Raw genomic sequence first — 14,690 nt, forward strand, 5'->3', positions numbered from 1 at the left:
AGATGAAGAGAGGACGACAGGGAAGAGGCAAGACAAAGAGGGGAGGGAAAGAAAAGACAGAGACAGTTGAAGAGGACAAGAGATGTCAGTATCTGTGCAGGTCTAATATTAGATGGCATCTGTCAGTGTGCGTTTTTTTTCTTTTTCTACGATGACATCTGTGGTGTCAAGTGCTCTGTGTCTTTTCATTGCACTTTCCAAAAATCACTTGTAAATCAAACAGAGTGGGCAGCACCAAAGACGTCTCGTCCATCAGTTGCACTAGTTGCCCCTGTTGTATTTTTCCCGGCCCTGCCAGTCAGCCTTTCCCCCTCTTTACTCATTAGGTCTCCTCTGTATAAACATACACAGGCTTCCTGATGGGCTCCATCTGTTTTGTCTCTACGGATGTGCTGTTGTAGCTTTCAGCCATGAACTGAGACATGCTCTCTGTTTGCTGTCCATCTAACTAACCTACGAACTATTTACCAGCAAAGCTATGCTAAAGGTCTGCCTCACTGACCACACACTCATCATCAGAAAATTATTTTTATTCCTAAAAAAAATTAAAATGAAGTCCAGAACACTGCCAGTACTTATGATCAATTATTAAATATTTTATTTAGCAAGTGACAATGATCAACATTTGTCCTCCAGAATTTTCAATGAAACTGACCATACCTACTCAACAGATTGACTGAGTTACTTCACACCAAATTAATTAACTGACGAAGTCACTACGCGGTGACTTGACACACTCAGACTGATCTGCTGCCATTAAGTGGAACCCCTCCTGTGGATTTTCCACAGTAGGATTACCCACAGATTAATCTCAGATTAGATGAGACGACACACACCAGTTACATAACACAGACACAGTGGGCAGCAGCTGGCGAGACATAAGAGTGGTGGTGGGAGTCTCTGTGTATGTGTGTGTGTGATGAATGTACTGTACCTATGCCTGTGAGTGGGGGCTGGGCGGCTTTTGTGGCCATGACGGGTGCTGCCTTTGCTCCGATGGCTGTTACTGGAGGCGTGTCGATCTTGGTCTGCGGAGACACAGAGAGAGAGACAGAGAGAGAGAGAGAGAGATTGTGAGAAAGTGAAACAGCAGGAGTGACGGTGGAGGGGAAACACAGAGCTCATCATTTAGTCACACAAACATCTCAGTAGGCCTGTATACCTGTTCACAGTAAAACTGTTGGTAATTGAAGACAGTGGGGGAGAAATAGCTCAGATATTCATGATGCACACAGAAAGGAGAGAAAAAGAAATAGGTGGAGAGACTGCTCCCTTATTGTGTTGTGATACCGTTACTGATTGACATGAATGATGACTGAGTGAATGGGGAGTTTCAACATCGTCAACAAAGTCAGCTGTCAGTTATCTTGATTGGTTGGTCTATTCGGCAGTAGCTCAGTCCATAGGGACTTGGATTGGGAACCGGAGGGTCGCCTGTTCAAGTCCCCGTCCGGACCAAAATATGGAGCGTGGACTGGTAGCTGGAGAGGTGCCAGTTCACCTCCTGGGCACTGCCGAGGTGCTCCTGAGCAAGGCACCGAACCCCCCAACCGCTCTGAGCGCCTGTCATGGGCAGCCCACTCTGACATCTCTCCACTTAGTGCATGTATAGGTCCTGTTTGTGCATGTGTGTGTTTGGACCTGTGTGTAATTGACAAACAGAGTGAAAAAATTGAATTTCCCCTCGGGGATTAATAAAGTATATAAAATTAAAAAAATTTAAAAAAAAAAAATTATTCAAAATATTATGATTGAGAGTATTTTAGAATAAGAATAAAAACATTTGGGAAATATCAGGCCAAATATTTCATCACTGAAATGATCTTGTTTTTATTGTCAAAATAGGCCATGAGACGATTGCACGCCCAGAAAATCTGAGGAAAACTGAAAAATAGTGCTTTATAAATTTAAGATCAAAACATTAAAGCCAACTTTTTTAAGTCTGGCATTTACTGATAGATTTTCTGTTTTATGTTTTGTATTTTGGTGGATATCTGTCCTTGATATCAGATTATTTATTGTTTTATTATTTTTTAACCCCTTACTTTACATTTATTCTTATTCCTTTAAAGCAGATTTTTTTGTATTTTTATTTTAATAAATACATTTATATTTTTATTTAGAAATTTCAGGCAGAATTGCAATGTAAATTTTGTTTCATTTTCAGTTTCATTTTCCTCCATTGTTGCAATTCTATGACACTTGAGCAAACTATGACATGCAGTAAAAAGGAATGGAAGAAAAAGCCAGAAGGTGTACCCTGAGTTACGATTATTTGAATTATTAGGGAAAAGAGATGACTGGTTGCGCTGTATAATGAAACACAGATCAAAACAATCTGTCAGATTGCTCCTCGAAAATGGAGAAAGAACAGGATACACAGGAAGGCAATCCAGGCATTCTGAAAATACACCAACGAGGAAGGAAATAAAAAAAGCCTTTAATGTAGTGGCTAAATAATTTAATAAAGGCACCATGTTTGGACAACTGTAAGTCTTCATCAGGGCTTTAACAAAGGTTTTAAAAGTCCTGACGAAGACCTACAGGATTGCTTTCCTGTGCATCTTACTTTGATTATTAATATTAATAAGAACTTTATTTTTAGAGCACTTTTTTTTTTAGAAAAAAACAATAGTAAAGCTCATGTTCAAGATATAAAACAGTGTAAAACAGTATAATTACTGTTCCAAAGGTCAACACTGGACTTTCATTCACACATGTTTGTATTATTCATTATTTCTTTGTATTGAGCTCTGCTGTTATTGTCAGTGACAAGTGAAGCACTTTAAATTGGACTAATCTAAAGGTGGTGCATGACTACAGAGTAATTGATCCCAGTAAACATTTCCAGTAAACTCCCAGTAAACATTCACAAATGTTGCCACTGTAGACATCCACATCTTCCTGCATGATTCCCCCTCATCTCTTTGTCTGAGTGGTCTGGTTTGGACATTTTGATATCTGCTGAGTCACAGTGAGCAGTTAGAAAGCTTTTGTGTTTCTGCGTTTCTTTCCAGCTCTGCCCTCAACATTAGGCGACAGTGGCTGCTGCTGCTGGACTAACAGAGAATGGCTTCAGGAAAGATGCAGACCAGACCTTTTCTGATATCCATCACCGTAACAGTTGGTTCTATCTGAACACAGGAAATATGGCCCTGTTTTGATCGCTCTCCATTTTTATGTTCTTACTTTGTGTCCTCTGTTTTCTGTAAAGCTCTTTGTGTCAATCCTGTTTAAAAGCACTCCGTAAATAATCTTGACTTGACGTGACAGACACCGGACTGCTGCCAAACAATCACGTAATATTCTGTATTTGTTGAACCACTGACTCCAGTTTGGGCGCAGCAAAGCAGAGGGGGTGCATTAGGATGCAAGGTGCAGCTTTTCATTATTTACAGCCACTTAATCAATGCTTTTAATTACACAATGGACCTAACATAAGAGTGTAAGTGTATGAGTTTGCAGACTGAATAATAATCACATGACAAGTACTATTTACTGTTTATGGCTTCCTGTCGGAGCTCATTTACAGCAGAGCTTTCATAATCATTTCCAAGACACATTCCTGCAGAATTTGATATCAGACCACATGAATTATTTCACTTCGCTTCCCTGCTGATAGTACAACAATGAAGCAATATGAAAATCATGAATGCCTTTCAGCAGTGAAAAACCGTCGTGAATAATTTTAAGACGTGGTGACAGTGGCTTTGTGAACTTCACTGGCAACACATTCATGTATTTACTAGAGAGAGAATGGACTCAGGAAGAGAATCATTAAACTTTCTGAATCTTCATGTTACACGTCATAGACTGCAATAGCAAACAGATTTGCATGGATTTATGATTGTGGAGTAAATGCAGAGTGCAATAGATTTTTTGTAGGGAGACATTTTGAGGGCCAATTTCTTGAGCGTCTCGCAGACAGTGAATCAGCTACATTCAGTTATCAGCTGCCTCTGTGTTAATCACAGTGTTAGATAAGGCCTGCCAACGGAGGCAAGGCAGAATTTAAATAAACCATCTGAACTGGGAGGAGATGGACCAGCTCTTATCTGCGGGAGCATGGAGGGACACAGGGGGATGAAGGGAAAGTAAGGGCTGAGGGTGAAGGGAAGAGCTGGTGCAAATAAACTGATGACTGGGAGGAAGAGGAGAATGGAGGCTGGAGGGATGAATAGGATGAAGGACTGAATGATGCAGGAGGATGAACGAGCAAACAACTGTGTGCTGGAGAATGGTAAATTATTAAGAGCAGGATGAATAGAGTGCGATAACAACTTCCTGATAAAAAAAATGGTTTGTAACATCGAGATGACAAAATATGAGGAGACAGTTTTGTCATGATCATGAGGCACTTATTTTGTGACCTCTGAAAACAAAGAAAACAAGCTTGCAACCTGCAAAATGTCACTCAAATTAACATGTACTTACCAGGAAGAGACAGAAAAGACAACAAAGAGATGCAAAGAGACACAGAATAACTAGAAGAGGAGCATAAACAAATACAAAGACACAAAATGACCAAAAAGAGACACAAAAATAAAATTACCTCTAAGAGACACAAAATGAGACAGAAAAAAACAACCAAAAAAAGACACAAAATGACTACAAAAAAGGGCAAAACAATAAAAAAGACACAAAACAACAACAAAAAAAGACACAACATGACCTCAAAGAAGTCTTATTTTTTGTTTAAAGAAAAAAATAATTTCTTTCTACTAGTCTCCCCTCTCTGAACTCACCATGGTGGCTGGCGTGGTTCCTGCAGGACCTGTCTGCCTGGCTTGTCCCATGGGTCCACCCGCTGGTCCCATCTGCCCTGGCTTGGCCTGGCCCTGCCCCATGCCCTGCCCCATGCCCATGCCCATGCCCATGCCCTGTCCCTGGGCTGGGGGCTGCTGCTGAGGGCCGGTAGTCGCTGCGGCACCGGGCTGCCCCGGTCTGGCCGCTGATGTCTGAGCTTGTTGTTGGAGCTGGGTTCTCTGTCCTTGAGTTCCGTCTGTCTGGGAGCCTGGACCACCCTGCCGCCCTGGTCCCGCAGGCCCGCCAGCGGGGCCCTGAGCCCGGGCAGAGCTGCTGCCAGACCTGGAGGAGCCTGGGTGGAGGAAGGGAGGGTGGAACATTTTTTTATCAATGAAAAGTTTTTGCTCATTGTTCCAGAATTGTCTCATTTTACCAGAAAAACTAGAAAAGAGTAAAGAAAGCACAAAATTCAGCAGTCACCTGTCACAGTAGATACTCTAAAACAACATAGAATATCAGTGGTACTCTGCACCCCCCAGACTTTTACATGCTGTCAAACTGCAAATTATTGACAGCTCAAAGTAATCATGTGTGCACAAAGGATTCAGTCGATACATCTGTGATCTTTGCATCATCTGTTCATTTTCTTATTTGAGCACTTCCTAAATAGAAACCCCCGACTGATAAGCTCCAGTCAGGGAGGTCTGACTCATCCAATCAGATTATTTCTGCCTCTGAGAAAGTTTTGCTTTTGTGAAACTAAAACTCTAATCTGCTGATTAAGGAGCTGCAGTATTTATTCTACAAAAGGGCTTTCTCATTATTACAATGGCATTTCAATTTTCATTACAATGTATACAAAAGCAGTTGACAGGTGAAGCAGCAGTGAAAGAGAGAACGACATGCAACAAATGTTGTGAGCAAAGATCAAACCAGCGATTTAATGAGTACACTGCTAAGAACACAGCCACAGTGCTGCCCTGAGAGAAAACATTTCCTTCGAAAAGTTACGCTTCATATAGTTAATTAAAAACTGTTGATCCCTGAGGGGACAGCTGATTGTAAAAGAGCATCAAACTGTTTGAAAAACAGGGGATATTAAATATTTCTGCCTCAGACCCAAATAGAAATTCACTGGGATCTTATCAAAGGATCACAGCTTATTATTGCACCAGTAATAATTTGTGGGCCGACCATAGTTTGGGAAATTTATTTTAGGTCTGTGGGATACATTTATAGAATTATCATTTCATTCATTCAGTATGGTGCATGGTCTCATTTATCCAGAGTGACTCAACGATCTGTGAAGTAGCTCATAAGATTTAGCTCACTGATCAGTAACATTAGATCATAAATAACACAAAAAGGAAACTAACCTCATTTTAAACTTTGGAATGGCTCTCGTGTGGTTAAAACTGTACTTATCTGAAAGAACACCTAACTAGGGGTTTCACAGAATAGTAGACTAGTCAGCTTTCAAAACCACCACTCGACACTGCATCATTGTAGACTGTGGTTCTAGCATGGTGCAGCACTAAAGCAGTAGCACTGCAGCTACAGCAGATACGCAGCTGGGTGCACTGTAGTTGTTTGCAGGTCATAGCTGTCATGCGTGACTTTAACACTGTGCAGTGTGGGGCCCTAAAACCAGTCAGTCTGCAAAAAAAGCAGACAGAAACGTGGCTGTGCATCCCAGTGCTTCAGAGCAGATAAAACCATCAGGTACAATTTATAGTTTATATGCGGTAAGCTTATGGCTAGTGCTAGCAGTGGCAACTCTAGCGGGAGAAGCACCCACAGAGTGAACAGAGTACCCAAACTACAATCGGATCATTTTCCAAACGTCCAACACCGACAACAAAAAAGAAACACGTCTACAACATGTGGACATTCTATTTATGGTATGATTGCCATAGTAATTTCCCAAGTTATATTCGAAGCTGATCTTGTATTTCAAACTGTTTGGGCTGTAATACATCAAAGTAGGCTATTCAGAGCTTTTGAGATAGCCTTCTGACAACTGACGGTGGACTTAACTTTGGTTGGTTTGTTTGAACAATATTTCCAACATAATGTTGCGTTAAATAAACTGAATTTAAGGCATTTAGAGGAGGAAAGACCCTTGCTAACCATGCAAGAAAGCAGACGTGTTATTACTGCAGTCAAACAGTATCTCCAGCTCAGCCAAGCCTGATGGGTGTTTGGTCCAATCAGGTCAAGGCTCATTTGTAAACAGCCTCTCAGAGCCAGTTGAGGACTTTGCTATTTCACCACCTCCAGGTGGGTCCAGCCTACTTAAGTAACCCTTAACTGGTTGTATTTGAGCAATCTGTTCTCATGCAGTGTTGTTATCTAAGTAATGCACCAAAATTTGAATATAATCCACATAATCATTAGTGTATAAACAATTTGCGTATAAGCCATGTATTTGGGAAGGCTGTGATCATGTGACCAATGCACTGACCAGAGTAAAGAAGGAAGCAGTCTGTATCAAGGCAGGAAGGAGTTGTAGATCGGTCACGAAACACAGGACTTCCCCCAGGAGACAGGTATTCGGAGCCGTGTGACCTTTGAACTTTGAGTAAGCTTTGATTTTTTTAAAGGTATGTCCTCACCATGTTTCATTTTCTAAACCTAACCAAAGTAACTTTACTTGCCCGGACCTAACTTATGTAACTTTTTGTTAAGTACATAACATTACACTGAGTAGGTAACATCATTCCTTGGGTGCTAATTGGTTAGATATCATACCAACTGTTGTATGTGCAATTTCGTAGGATATCATATGAACCATTGTATGAGGATACGCTGATTGAGACCTTTTTCATGAGAACCGATCACTATTACTGGGTTAAAAAGCAATTCTGATTTCTCCAAAGATTAACTGACTGCTTGATTCATTTTTGGGAGGAGCTGATGACTACTAAAATGCAGCATGTGATGAATGCCCTCCCAACTACATCAACATTTTCTGATACAAAAAATGGAGTACCTCAGGGCTCTGTTCTTGGCCTTTTACTTTTCTCTCTTTATATTTTGCCTCTTGGCCAGTGCTGTCTGTCCCCGCAGTTAAAAAAAGAGATCAGCAGCCCTTTCCTTGTCGTGCCTCCTTCCTCTGGAAAAAACTCCCTATTGATATCAGTGGGGCAGTGGGACTCTGATGACGTGTTTGAATCCATCTTTTCACCTTAGCTTTCAGTAGTTGCTCATTCTTTGATTATTTCAAGCCTGGTACCTGTTTCCAATACCCCTCCAACAAGTCAGTCTTAATATGAATCAATAAGCTTACTGCTATAGTCCATTTTTGTCCTGCTGACTGGAATACTGTAAACTTTCTGCATTTCTCTAACATACTGTTTGTTTGTTGTTTCACAAACACAGCTGTGTGCCTCTGTCTCTCATTCACTCTTTCCCTTGTTTCCTCTCCTTCTCCACTCAGGCGTCTCTGTGCTGGACCACTGGCCATCCTGGGACCGACCTCTTTCTCCTCATGCTGTCGGTGCCTCATTCCAGATGTTCGAGATCTGGATCTTTTTCCTTGTTTCTCTCTCCCTTTGTGTGTTTATTTTCTGTCTGATATTTGTGTGAATGTTGTGCCTCTTTTGTATTTGTGTGGTTTGTCCTCTTTCCGGGTCTCAGTGGTGGTAATGAGGTATTTTACAAATATGTTCTTGAACTATCAATAATTTTTTCACCCCGATTGTCTCTTGTGCAATCTAAAATAATGTTTGTCTATCTTGTAGGCACAACATCTGTTGCATGTCTGTCCTAGGAGAGTGATCATCTCCCCTGTTGTGCTTCCTGAGGTTTTTTCCTTTCTTTCCCTATTAAAAGTTTTTTTGTGTGAGTTTTCCCTGTCTGAATCACGGTTCTATGGACAGAGGGTGTTGTGTGCCTTAACATTGTTAGGCCCCTTGAGGCAAATTTGTGATTCATGATATTGGTCTGTATAAATAAAACTGACTTGGTGTGACTTAAATGGGAATTAGAAATATGCCTGTTACATATCAAGTCACAGACATATAATTTGTTTTAAATAGAGACATTTTGGCACCACTGCACATTCTGGCCAGCTGCCAGACTGCCTACACTGGCAAGAATCCGAATGAGGTCTAATATCCTTCTAGTCATAAAATTGAATGAGCAAATGACTTTTGAATGATGCTTTTTTTTACTACTTCTTAAATGTATTCACAATGCTCAGTTGACCTAATAATATTATGCCATTATTTCTAAGTTGTTAAAAAGATGGAAAGCTAGTTTAAAAAATTATCAATATGTCACTAAATCAGCTGAATAATCAAACAAACAAACAATTAGCTACATTAAGGTCTTTTTCTCTCTGTCAAATATTTGGACATTTAATGGAGATGAAGAGCTGTAAATATAGATTACCTTCTGCACTGAAAGTGCAAATGTAATTACAAAAACATTTTACACAAGGTGTAAAGGTGCCTTAAATGCACCAGGGGTGGAGCCAGACAGAAACATTTGGGGCTCAGCCCAAACCTAGATGGGTGCAGGGACATGCTCCCCAGGGAGATTTTTTTTTTCCCGGTTCACAGCAGCTAAATCTTTTCAAACCATTAGAAATAATAGAATGTCTAAGTATTTGTACATCATTTGTTAAAAACATGGGAGCTGCCACAGGGGGAAAAAATCATCCTGTCGAATCTACATCCTATTATGTCTCTAATTGTTCTCCATCAGTTTTCATCATTGTGAAAGCATCACACAACAAATGTTAAGGATGACTATTTTTAACTCCTGCCACCCCAAAAGAGGGAATAATTGTTGGATGTTAGTATTTTTAAGTTACATAACATAGGTGGGGTAGGAATTTGGTGTAAACAGCACTACTAATAGAGAAGCTTTTGTTCCTTTGATTTGCGGATGAGTCAAAGGGACCGAGGGGAAATTACACAAAATTAAAGGTATTTTAAAACTTAAAAGCTACTGGTATGTACCTGGTGGTTGACCCTGCATGTCCACTTGCTGCTGGGACTTGCTGCGTGAGGATCGGTGAGGGTCCCCCTGTCTGGAGGAGCGCTGTCCGTGGTGGTGCCCAGATGGATCTCTGGAGTAGTCCGATGAGTGGTACCCACCAGACCTTGAATCACCACGCCTTCCTGAAGATGAAGATCGACCTGAAGGGTCGTGGCGCATCGATGGGTCTTTTGGGTGTCCCTTAGATGACCTTGAGGACCTCTGCTCATCTGAATGACGTGACGCGGATGAGTGTCGGCTAGAGCTGCCATGGTGACGGTGGTCACGGGATGAAGAGTGCCGCCCGTGGCCGTACTCATCCTGGGGCCACAGGTCCTCCTCAGGAGGCTCATCGTAATCATGGTAGGTGTGTTTGACACCGTGCCTGCTCCTCCCAGATGAGTGGCTGCCGTAGTGTCGAGAACTGGAGCGTGGCTTCTCAAACCAGTCAGTTTCTTCTTGGCCGAGATGGTAGGCTTTGGAAACCGAGAGCAGATCACAGTCAATCTCCATGTCGTTTGGAGACAGCGGCATGCAGGCTGAGAGAAAGAAGGAGACGGGAAGAAGAAGACCAACCGCATGCAAAAGAAAAGAGTGGGGGGGGGGGGGAGACACAGAAAGAAAGGCAGAAAATAAAAATAAAAGTTTTACATCCATGCAGTATACACTTCACATCGCCTTCACACATTACAAGACAATATGAACAGGATAAAACAAACACTGCAAAACAGTCTGTGTTGGCAGCTGTTTTTGTGCCCAAATGTTTCAGCTTCAAATTTAAAGCCAACGACATGAAAAATAATTTTATGTTTTAACATATTTTAAACAACTGCCTTGCAGTCTTGATGGTATCGTTCAGGTTAATTGTTATTGGCCCTCTTTGAAAGATGTTTCAATATAGAAGTGACTATGAGGGACTGTTTTGCAGTGTAGACAAATAGTTCATAAATCAAAATACATGTAAACTAAACATCAATGCCAACGGCATGATTAAAGACAAAACCCTGTAAAAAAAAAAAAATCAATGCATCTGTGTCGTGCAAAGAAGACCTTTTAAGTGAATCAGAGTGTAGCGAACGAAGAAAACGACCACGCCGAAGAACCATGCGAATATTGGACAGACAGACGACTGGACGAACAGGCGGAAGGACGGACAGGCAGGCAGACAGACAGACAGCAGTCCACTGATAAGAGAGCTCCAACTGACTCTCAGGAAGAAGAAAACATCAGCATGCAACGGCTATCTCTGTCTCTCTTTTTCTTTCTCTTTCTCTTTGCTAAGCCTAGCCTCTGGGTGGGTGGGGGACGTTTAGATAAACGGTGGGGGCAGTAGAAGGTAGTGAGACTGTGTGGGCATTCAGCTCCCACAATTACCTTCGCTGTCTGACACAGCACAATGATAATCGTCTATAATGTATGTATCATCCGATTTGTAGACATGAGTCCGGGGAAGGTCCCGTATGTGGTCTTGCACGTCTGGAAGCGAGTGGCTGGAACCATACTGGCCATAATAGTAATGATATCTACTGCTGCGACTGTCGTACGGGTCGGGACCTAAGCTTGATGATCGCCCAGAACCCATGAACCTCCCCAGGGGACTGAGTGGGCTCTCCTCTTCAGAGTACTGTCGGGTTGGGTGGCGTCCCCTGCTGTAGCTTGATCGGTAGGAGCGGTCGTCCCTCTCATAGGATCTGCTGCGATACCCAGAGTAGTCTCTGGCTGAGATCTTGTCCATGCCGTAGCCAGTGGAACGGGAGCGGCCGGTGGAGGTGTAGTATATCCGATCGTCCTCCTCCACCATTGAACCATAGTATCGACTACCATGACTGGTGCCAGTGACTGGTGCCTCATATGTATTCCTCTTAAAGCCGTAGTCCTCAATCAGCTGGCGCCCTCGAATGTGAGAGGAGGGGTAAGCCCCACCTCCTGCTGAGGAATAGGAGGCTAGGTCTGCCTCCACATCTCGAGCCTCCTCAATGGGGGAAAACTTGGAGATTTTTTGCTCCATACTCCCCAGCTTCCTGTGCTTGCTGCGCTTGGAGGACATGACAGCAGGAGCCAGAAGGCTTCTGGAGGACGGCGAAGGTTTCTGTACCCCGGAGCGTAGGCTGCCATGTTTGTAGTCATAGTCATAGTAATAGGAGGATCCCCCACCCATGCTAGAGCTCACGCTGCTGCTGCTGCCCCCTAGAGGTCCGTGCCTGTAGCTGCTCTTACCCCTGCCGTGGTGGTCGTACAGCTCTTCCTGCATCGCTGCTTCCTCTTCAGGTGCCCTGCCGTACGAGGAGCTGCCAGTTCCCCCACGCGTCGTGCTGCCAATGGTGCTGCCGTGGCCGTGGATGTCGCCCGCGTAACGCCCATGATGCATCATGTCCCCTGTCGTCGTGCCCAGCCCGTCTTTTGCCGTCAGCTCGCTTACATCGTCAATCATCATGTAGTTCCTAGGGATGTTCTGCTCTAAGCCAGGAGCCCCATACATCCCATCTGCAGTGCTGTACGTGGAGGGGCTGTCTACAGAGTGCCCATAGGCATTGGAAACTGTAGAAGTGTACTGTCCGTAAGAGCTGGCTGTAGTGGTGGTATAGCCATAAGTATTAGCAGTGGTTGTGGTGTACTGGCCATATGAACTAGCTGAAGTTGAAGTATACTGGCCATAAGTGCTGGGTGGCATGGTAGAGTACCCACCGTAGCTGCTGGACACTGGTGCTGAACTATATGGCCCATAGGAGCTGGCCATGGTTGTCGATCCAGTGTACTGACCATAAGAGGGGGCTGCACTGGAATATGTAGCGTCCTGGGCCGTGGTGGTGACCACGACTGTGGGGTTGCTGATCGTCTCATAGTTGGTGGGCATCTTGTGCTCCAGATCGGCCAGCGATGTCTGCCTTGGTCTTCCTGGGTGGACTGTCAGGATATCAGCCTGGGGCTGCCCAGGGTACGGGGTAGTCTGGCTGGGGTAGGAGGACACAGCGCTGGGATAGGGTGAGCTGTGGGTGGGGTATGGGGGCTGACCAGGGGGCGCAGGCCCAAAACCTGTATGCCCAGGCTGGGGCTGAGGTGCAGCTGGTAACCCCATGTCTGTCTGGGGGTATGGGGGCTGAGTTTGGGGATAGGTGTGGGAAGGGTAGGAAGTTTGAGACTGATAAGAAGGTCCTGGAGGGGGGACATGGCTTTGGAGGGGTGTGGGTTGTGGCAGTGCCTGGGACTGAGACACTGTTGGATAGGGAGGCTGGTTGAAAGTCGAAGACTGGTACGGCACACTTGATTGCGGAGTTGGTGCAGCCGGCTGGCTCTGGGGGTACTGACAGGAGAGAAAGGATGAGGTGGGTGGGTACTGGGCTGCTGTGTTGAGGTCGCTGGTGAACTGGCTGAGAGGGGCAGTGCTCGGCCTCGTTGACAGTAGTCCATTGGTCTCATGTGATGCAGCTGCAGCTGCTAAACGTAAGTTATTTAATTCACTGTCAGACATATAGTCCCTAGTGTCCCCCATACACCTCAGGTAGGCAATATCCCTCCTCTCCCGCTCCTTGACCAGTGTCTCTTTCCTCTGATGGATCCCCAGCTCTAGGTATCTCAGTTTAGCATCAATTTCTTTCTCTTCCTCCTCTAGTTCAGCTTGCTGCTTTCTCAGCTTGGTCGACTCTTGCTCCACGGCCTTCAGTTCGTGGGTGAGGTCTTTGAGGAGGCTGGCTTTGGCAGCCAGGCCAGACCTAGAGCTGGGCTTGAGGCTGGGCACGGAGGGCAGGTAGACCTGTTGGAGGGCAGGTGCCATCATGGGCAGGTGAGCCGATGCAGTAGTCTCGTCCGGAGGAGGGCTGGGCAGGGTTCGCTTGACCTTGCGGAGGAGTGAGCTCTGCTGTAGGGCTGCCAGCTGGAGAGAGAGAAAGAGAGGAAGGGAGGGAGGGATGGGAGAGCAGGAGAATATGGAGAGACACAGAAGCATGGAAATAAAGGGATCGGAGAAGTAAAACAAAAGAACAGGAGGGTGTGGAGAAGGATCAGTGGGATAAGATGGTAAGCAAGTTAAATTTAGAGGGACAGGAGATGGAACATTTGTGGTGACCAAATGTGAATGTGAGGTGGACAAAGACATGTCAGGGTAACAGACAAAGGAGACAGATGAACGAGGAAGACGACAGGATTAAAGAGAAGGAAGGATAAAGAGAGAAAGAGTGTGGGAGAAGAATGGGGAAGACAGAGAGGGAAGAAAAGGAAAGAAGGGAGGTAGAGTAGGGTAACGATAGATAGAGGGAACAGGTAGATGGGAAAGAGGTAGAAAGGAGTGGAAAGGTGGTAGCAGAAAATCCATAGAGAAGAATCAAAGTGGGAGAAGAAAGTTGAAGGAGGTGGGAGGACAGATGGTGTGCACAAGAAATGAATATAGAACAGGAGGAAGAGGAGGGAGGAAAACTCAAAAAGAGTAAAAGGTCAAGGGACAGAGGAAACAAGGAAAAGACACAACGACAGGGATATACGAGGGAGACAAAGGAGACACATATAGACACAGAGACAAGGACAACAGGAAACAAGAGTGGAGTTTGTATTAGAGGACATACATGAACATTAAAATGTGTGCCAATTGCGGTGCAGTTTTCTGGTAATTAATCTTCTACATCCAAGCAAACATCTTAAATTGTTGGGAAACTCTTTTGATGGGTTGTTGCTTTCAGGATTTTGTATTTCAACAAGGTTAACATGACAAACTCTCTGCCCCATATTTTGTAATACTGACAACATTTGTCTTTTATTTAAAATTTTGATTAAAATATAACTTTATAATTAGCAGGACCAAACCAATTATCTTTTAAAAGCTGAGATGGTCTTTAAAGATGGGTCTTAGTCTGCTTCGAATGAGTGTGACTGTATGGCTTTTGTATGAATAGAAAAGCTTTGCTAAACATATTTTGCAAATGAATCACCTTGCAACTGTCAAGGAATAAATTTCCTTTCAGTTATGG

General features: G+C 43.9%; 1 protein-coding gene across 1 annotated transcript in view; it reads right to left on the minus strand.

The window, feature by feature from the left end:
* Positions 1 to 14,690, minus strand: part of bsna (bassoon presynaptic cytomatrix protein a) — a 190,626-nt gene that overhangs the window by 3,181 nt on the left and 172,755 nt on the right. The window contains exons 9-12 of the mRNA XM_050063867.1: positions 11,107 to 13,603; positions 9,714 to 10,208; positions 4,746 to 5,098; positions 930 to 1,028 (exon numbers count right to left, since the gene is read on the minus strand). Coding sequence (XP_049919824.1) covers positions 930 to 1,028; positions 4,746 to 5,098; positions 9,714 to 10,208; positions 11,107 to 13,603 — 3,444 coding nt within the window. The remainder of the gene's footprint in view (positions 1 to 929; positions 1,029 to 4,745; positions 5,099 to 9,713; positions 10,209 to 11,106; positions 13,604 to 14,690) is intronic.

The sequence above is a fragment of the Epinephelus moara genome, chromosome 16 (assembly GCF_006386435.1).
Source record: "Epinephelus moara isolate mb chromosome 16, YSFRI_EMoa_1.0, whole genome shotgun sequence".
Lineage (NCBI taxonomy): Eukaryota > Metazoa > Chordata > Actinopteri > Perciformes > Serranidae > Epinephelus > Epinephelus moara.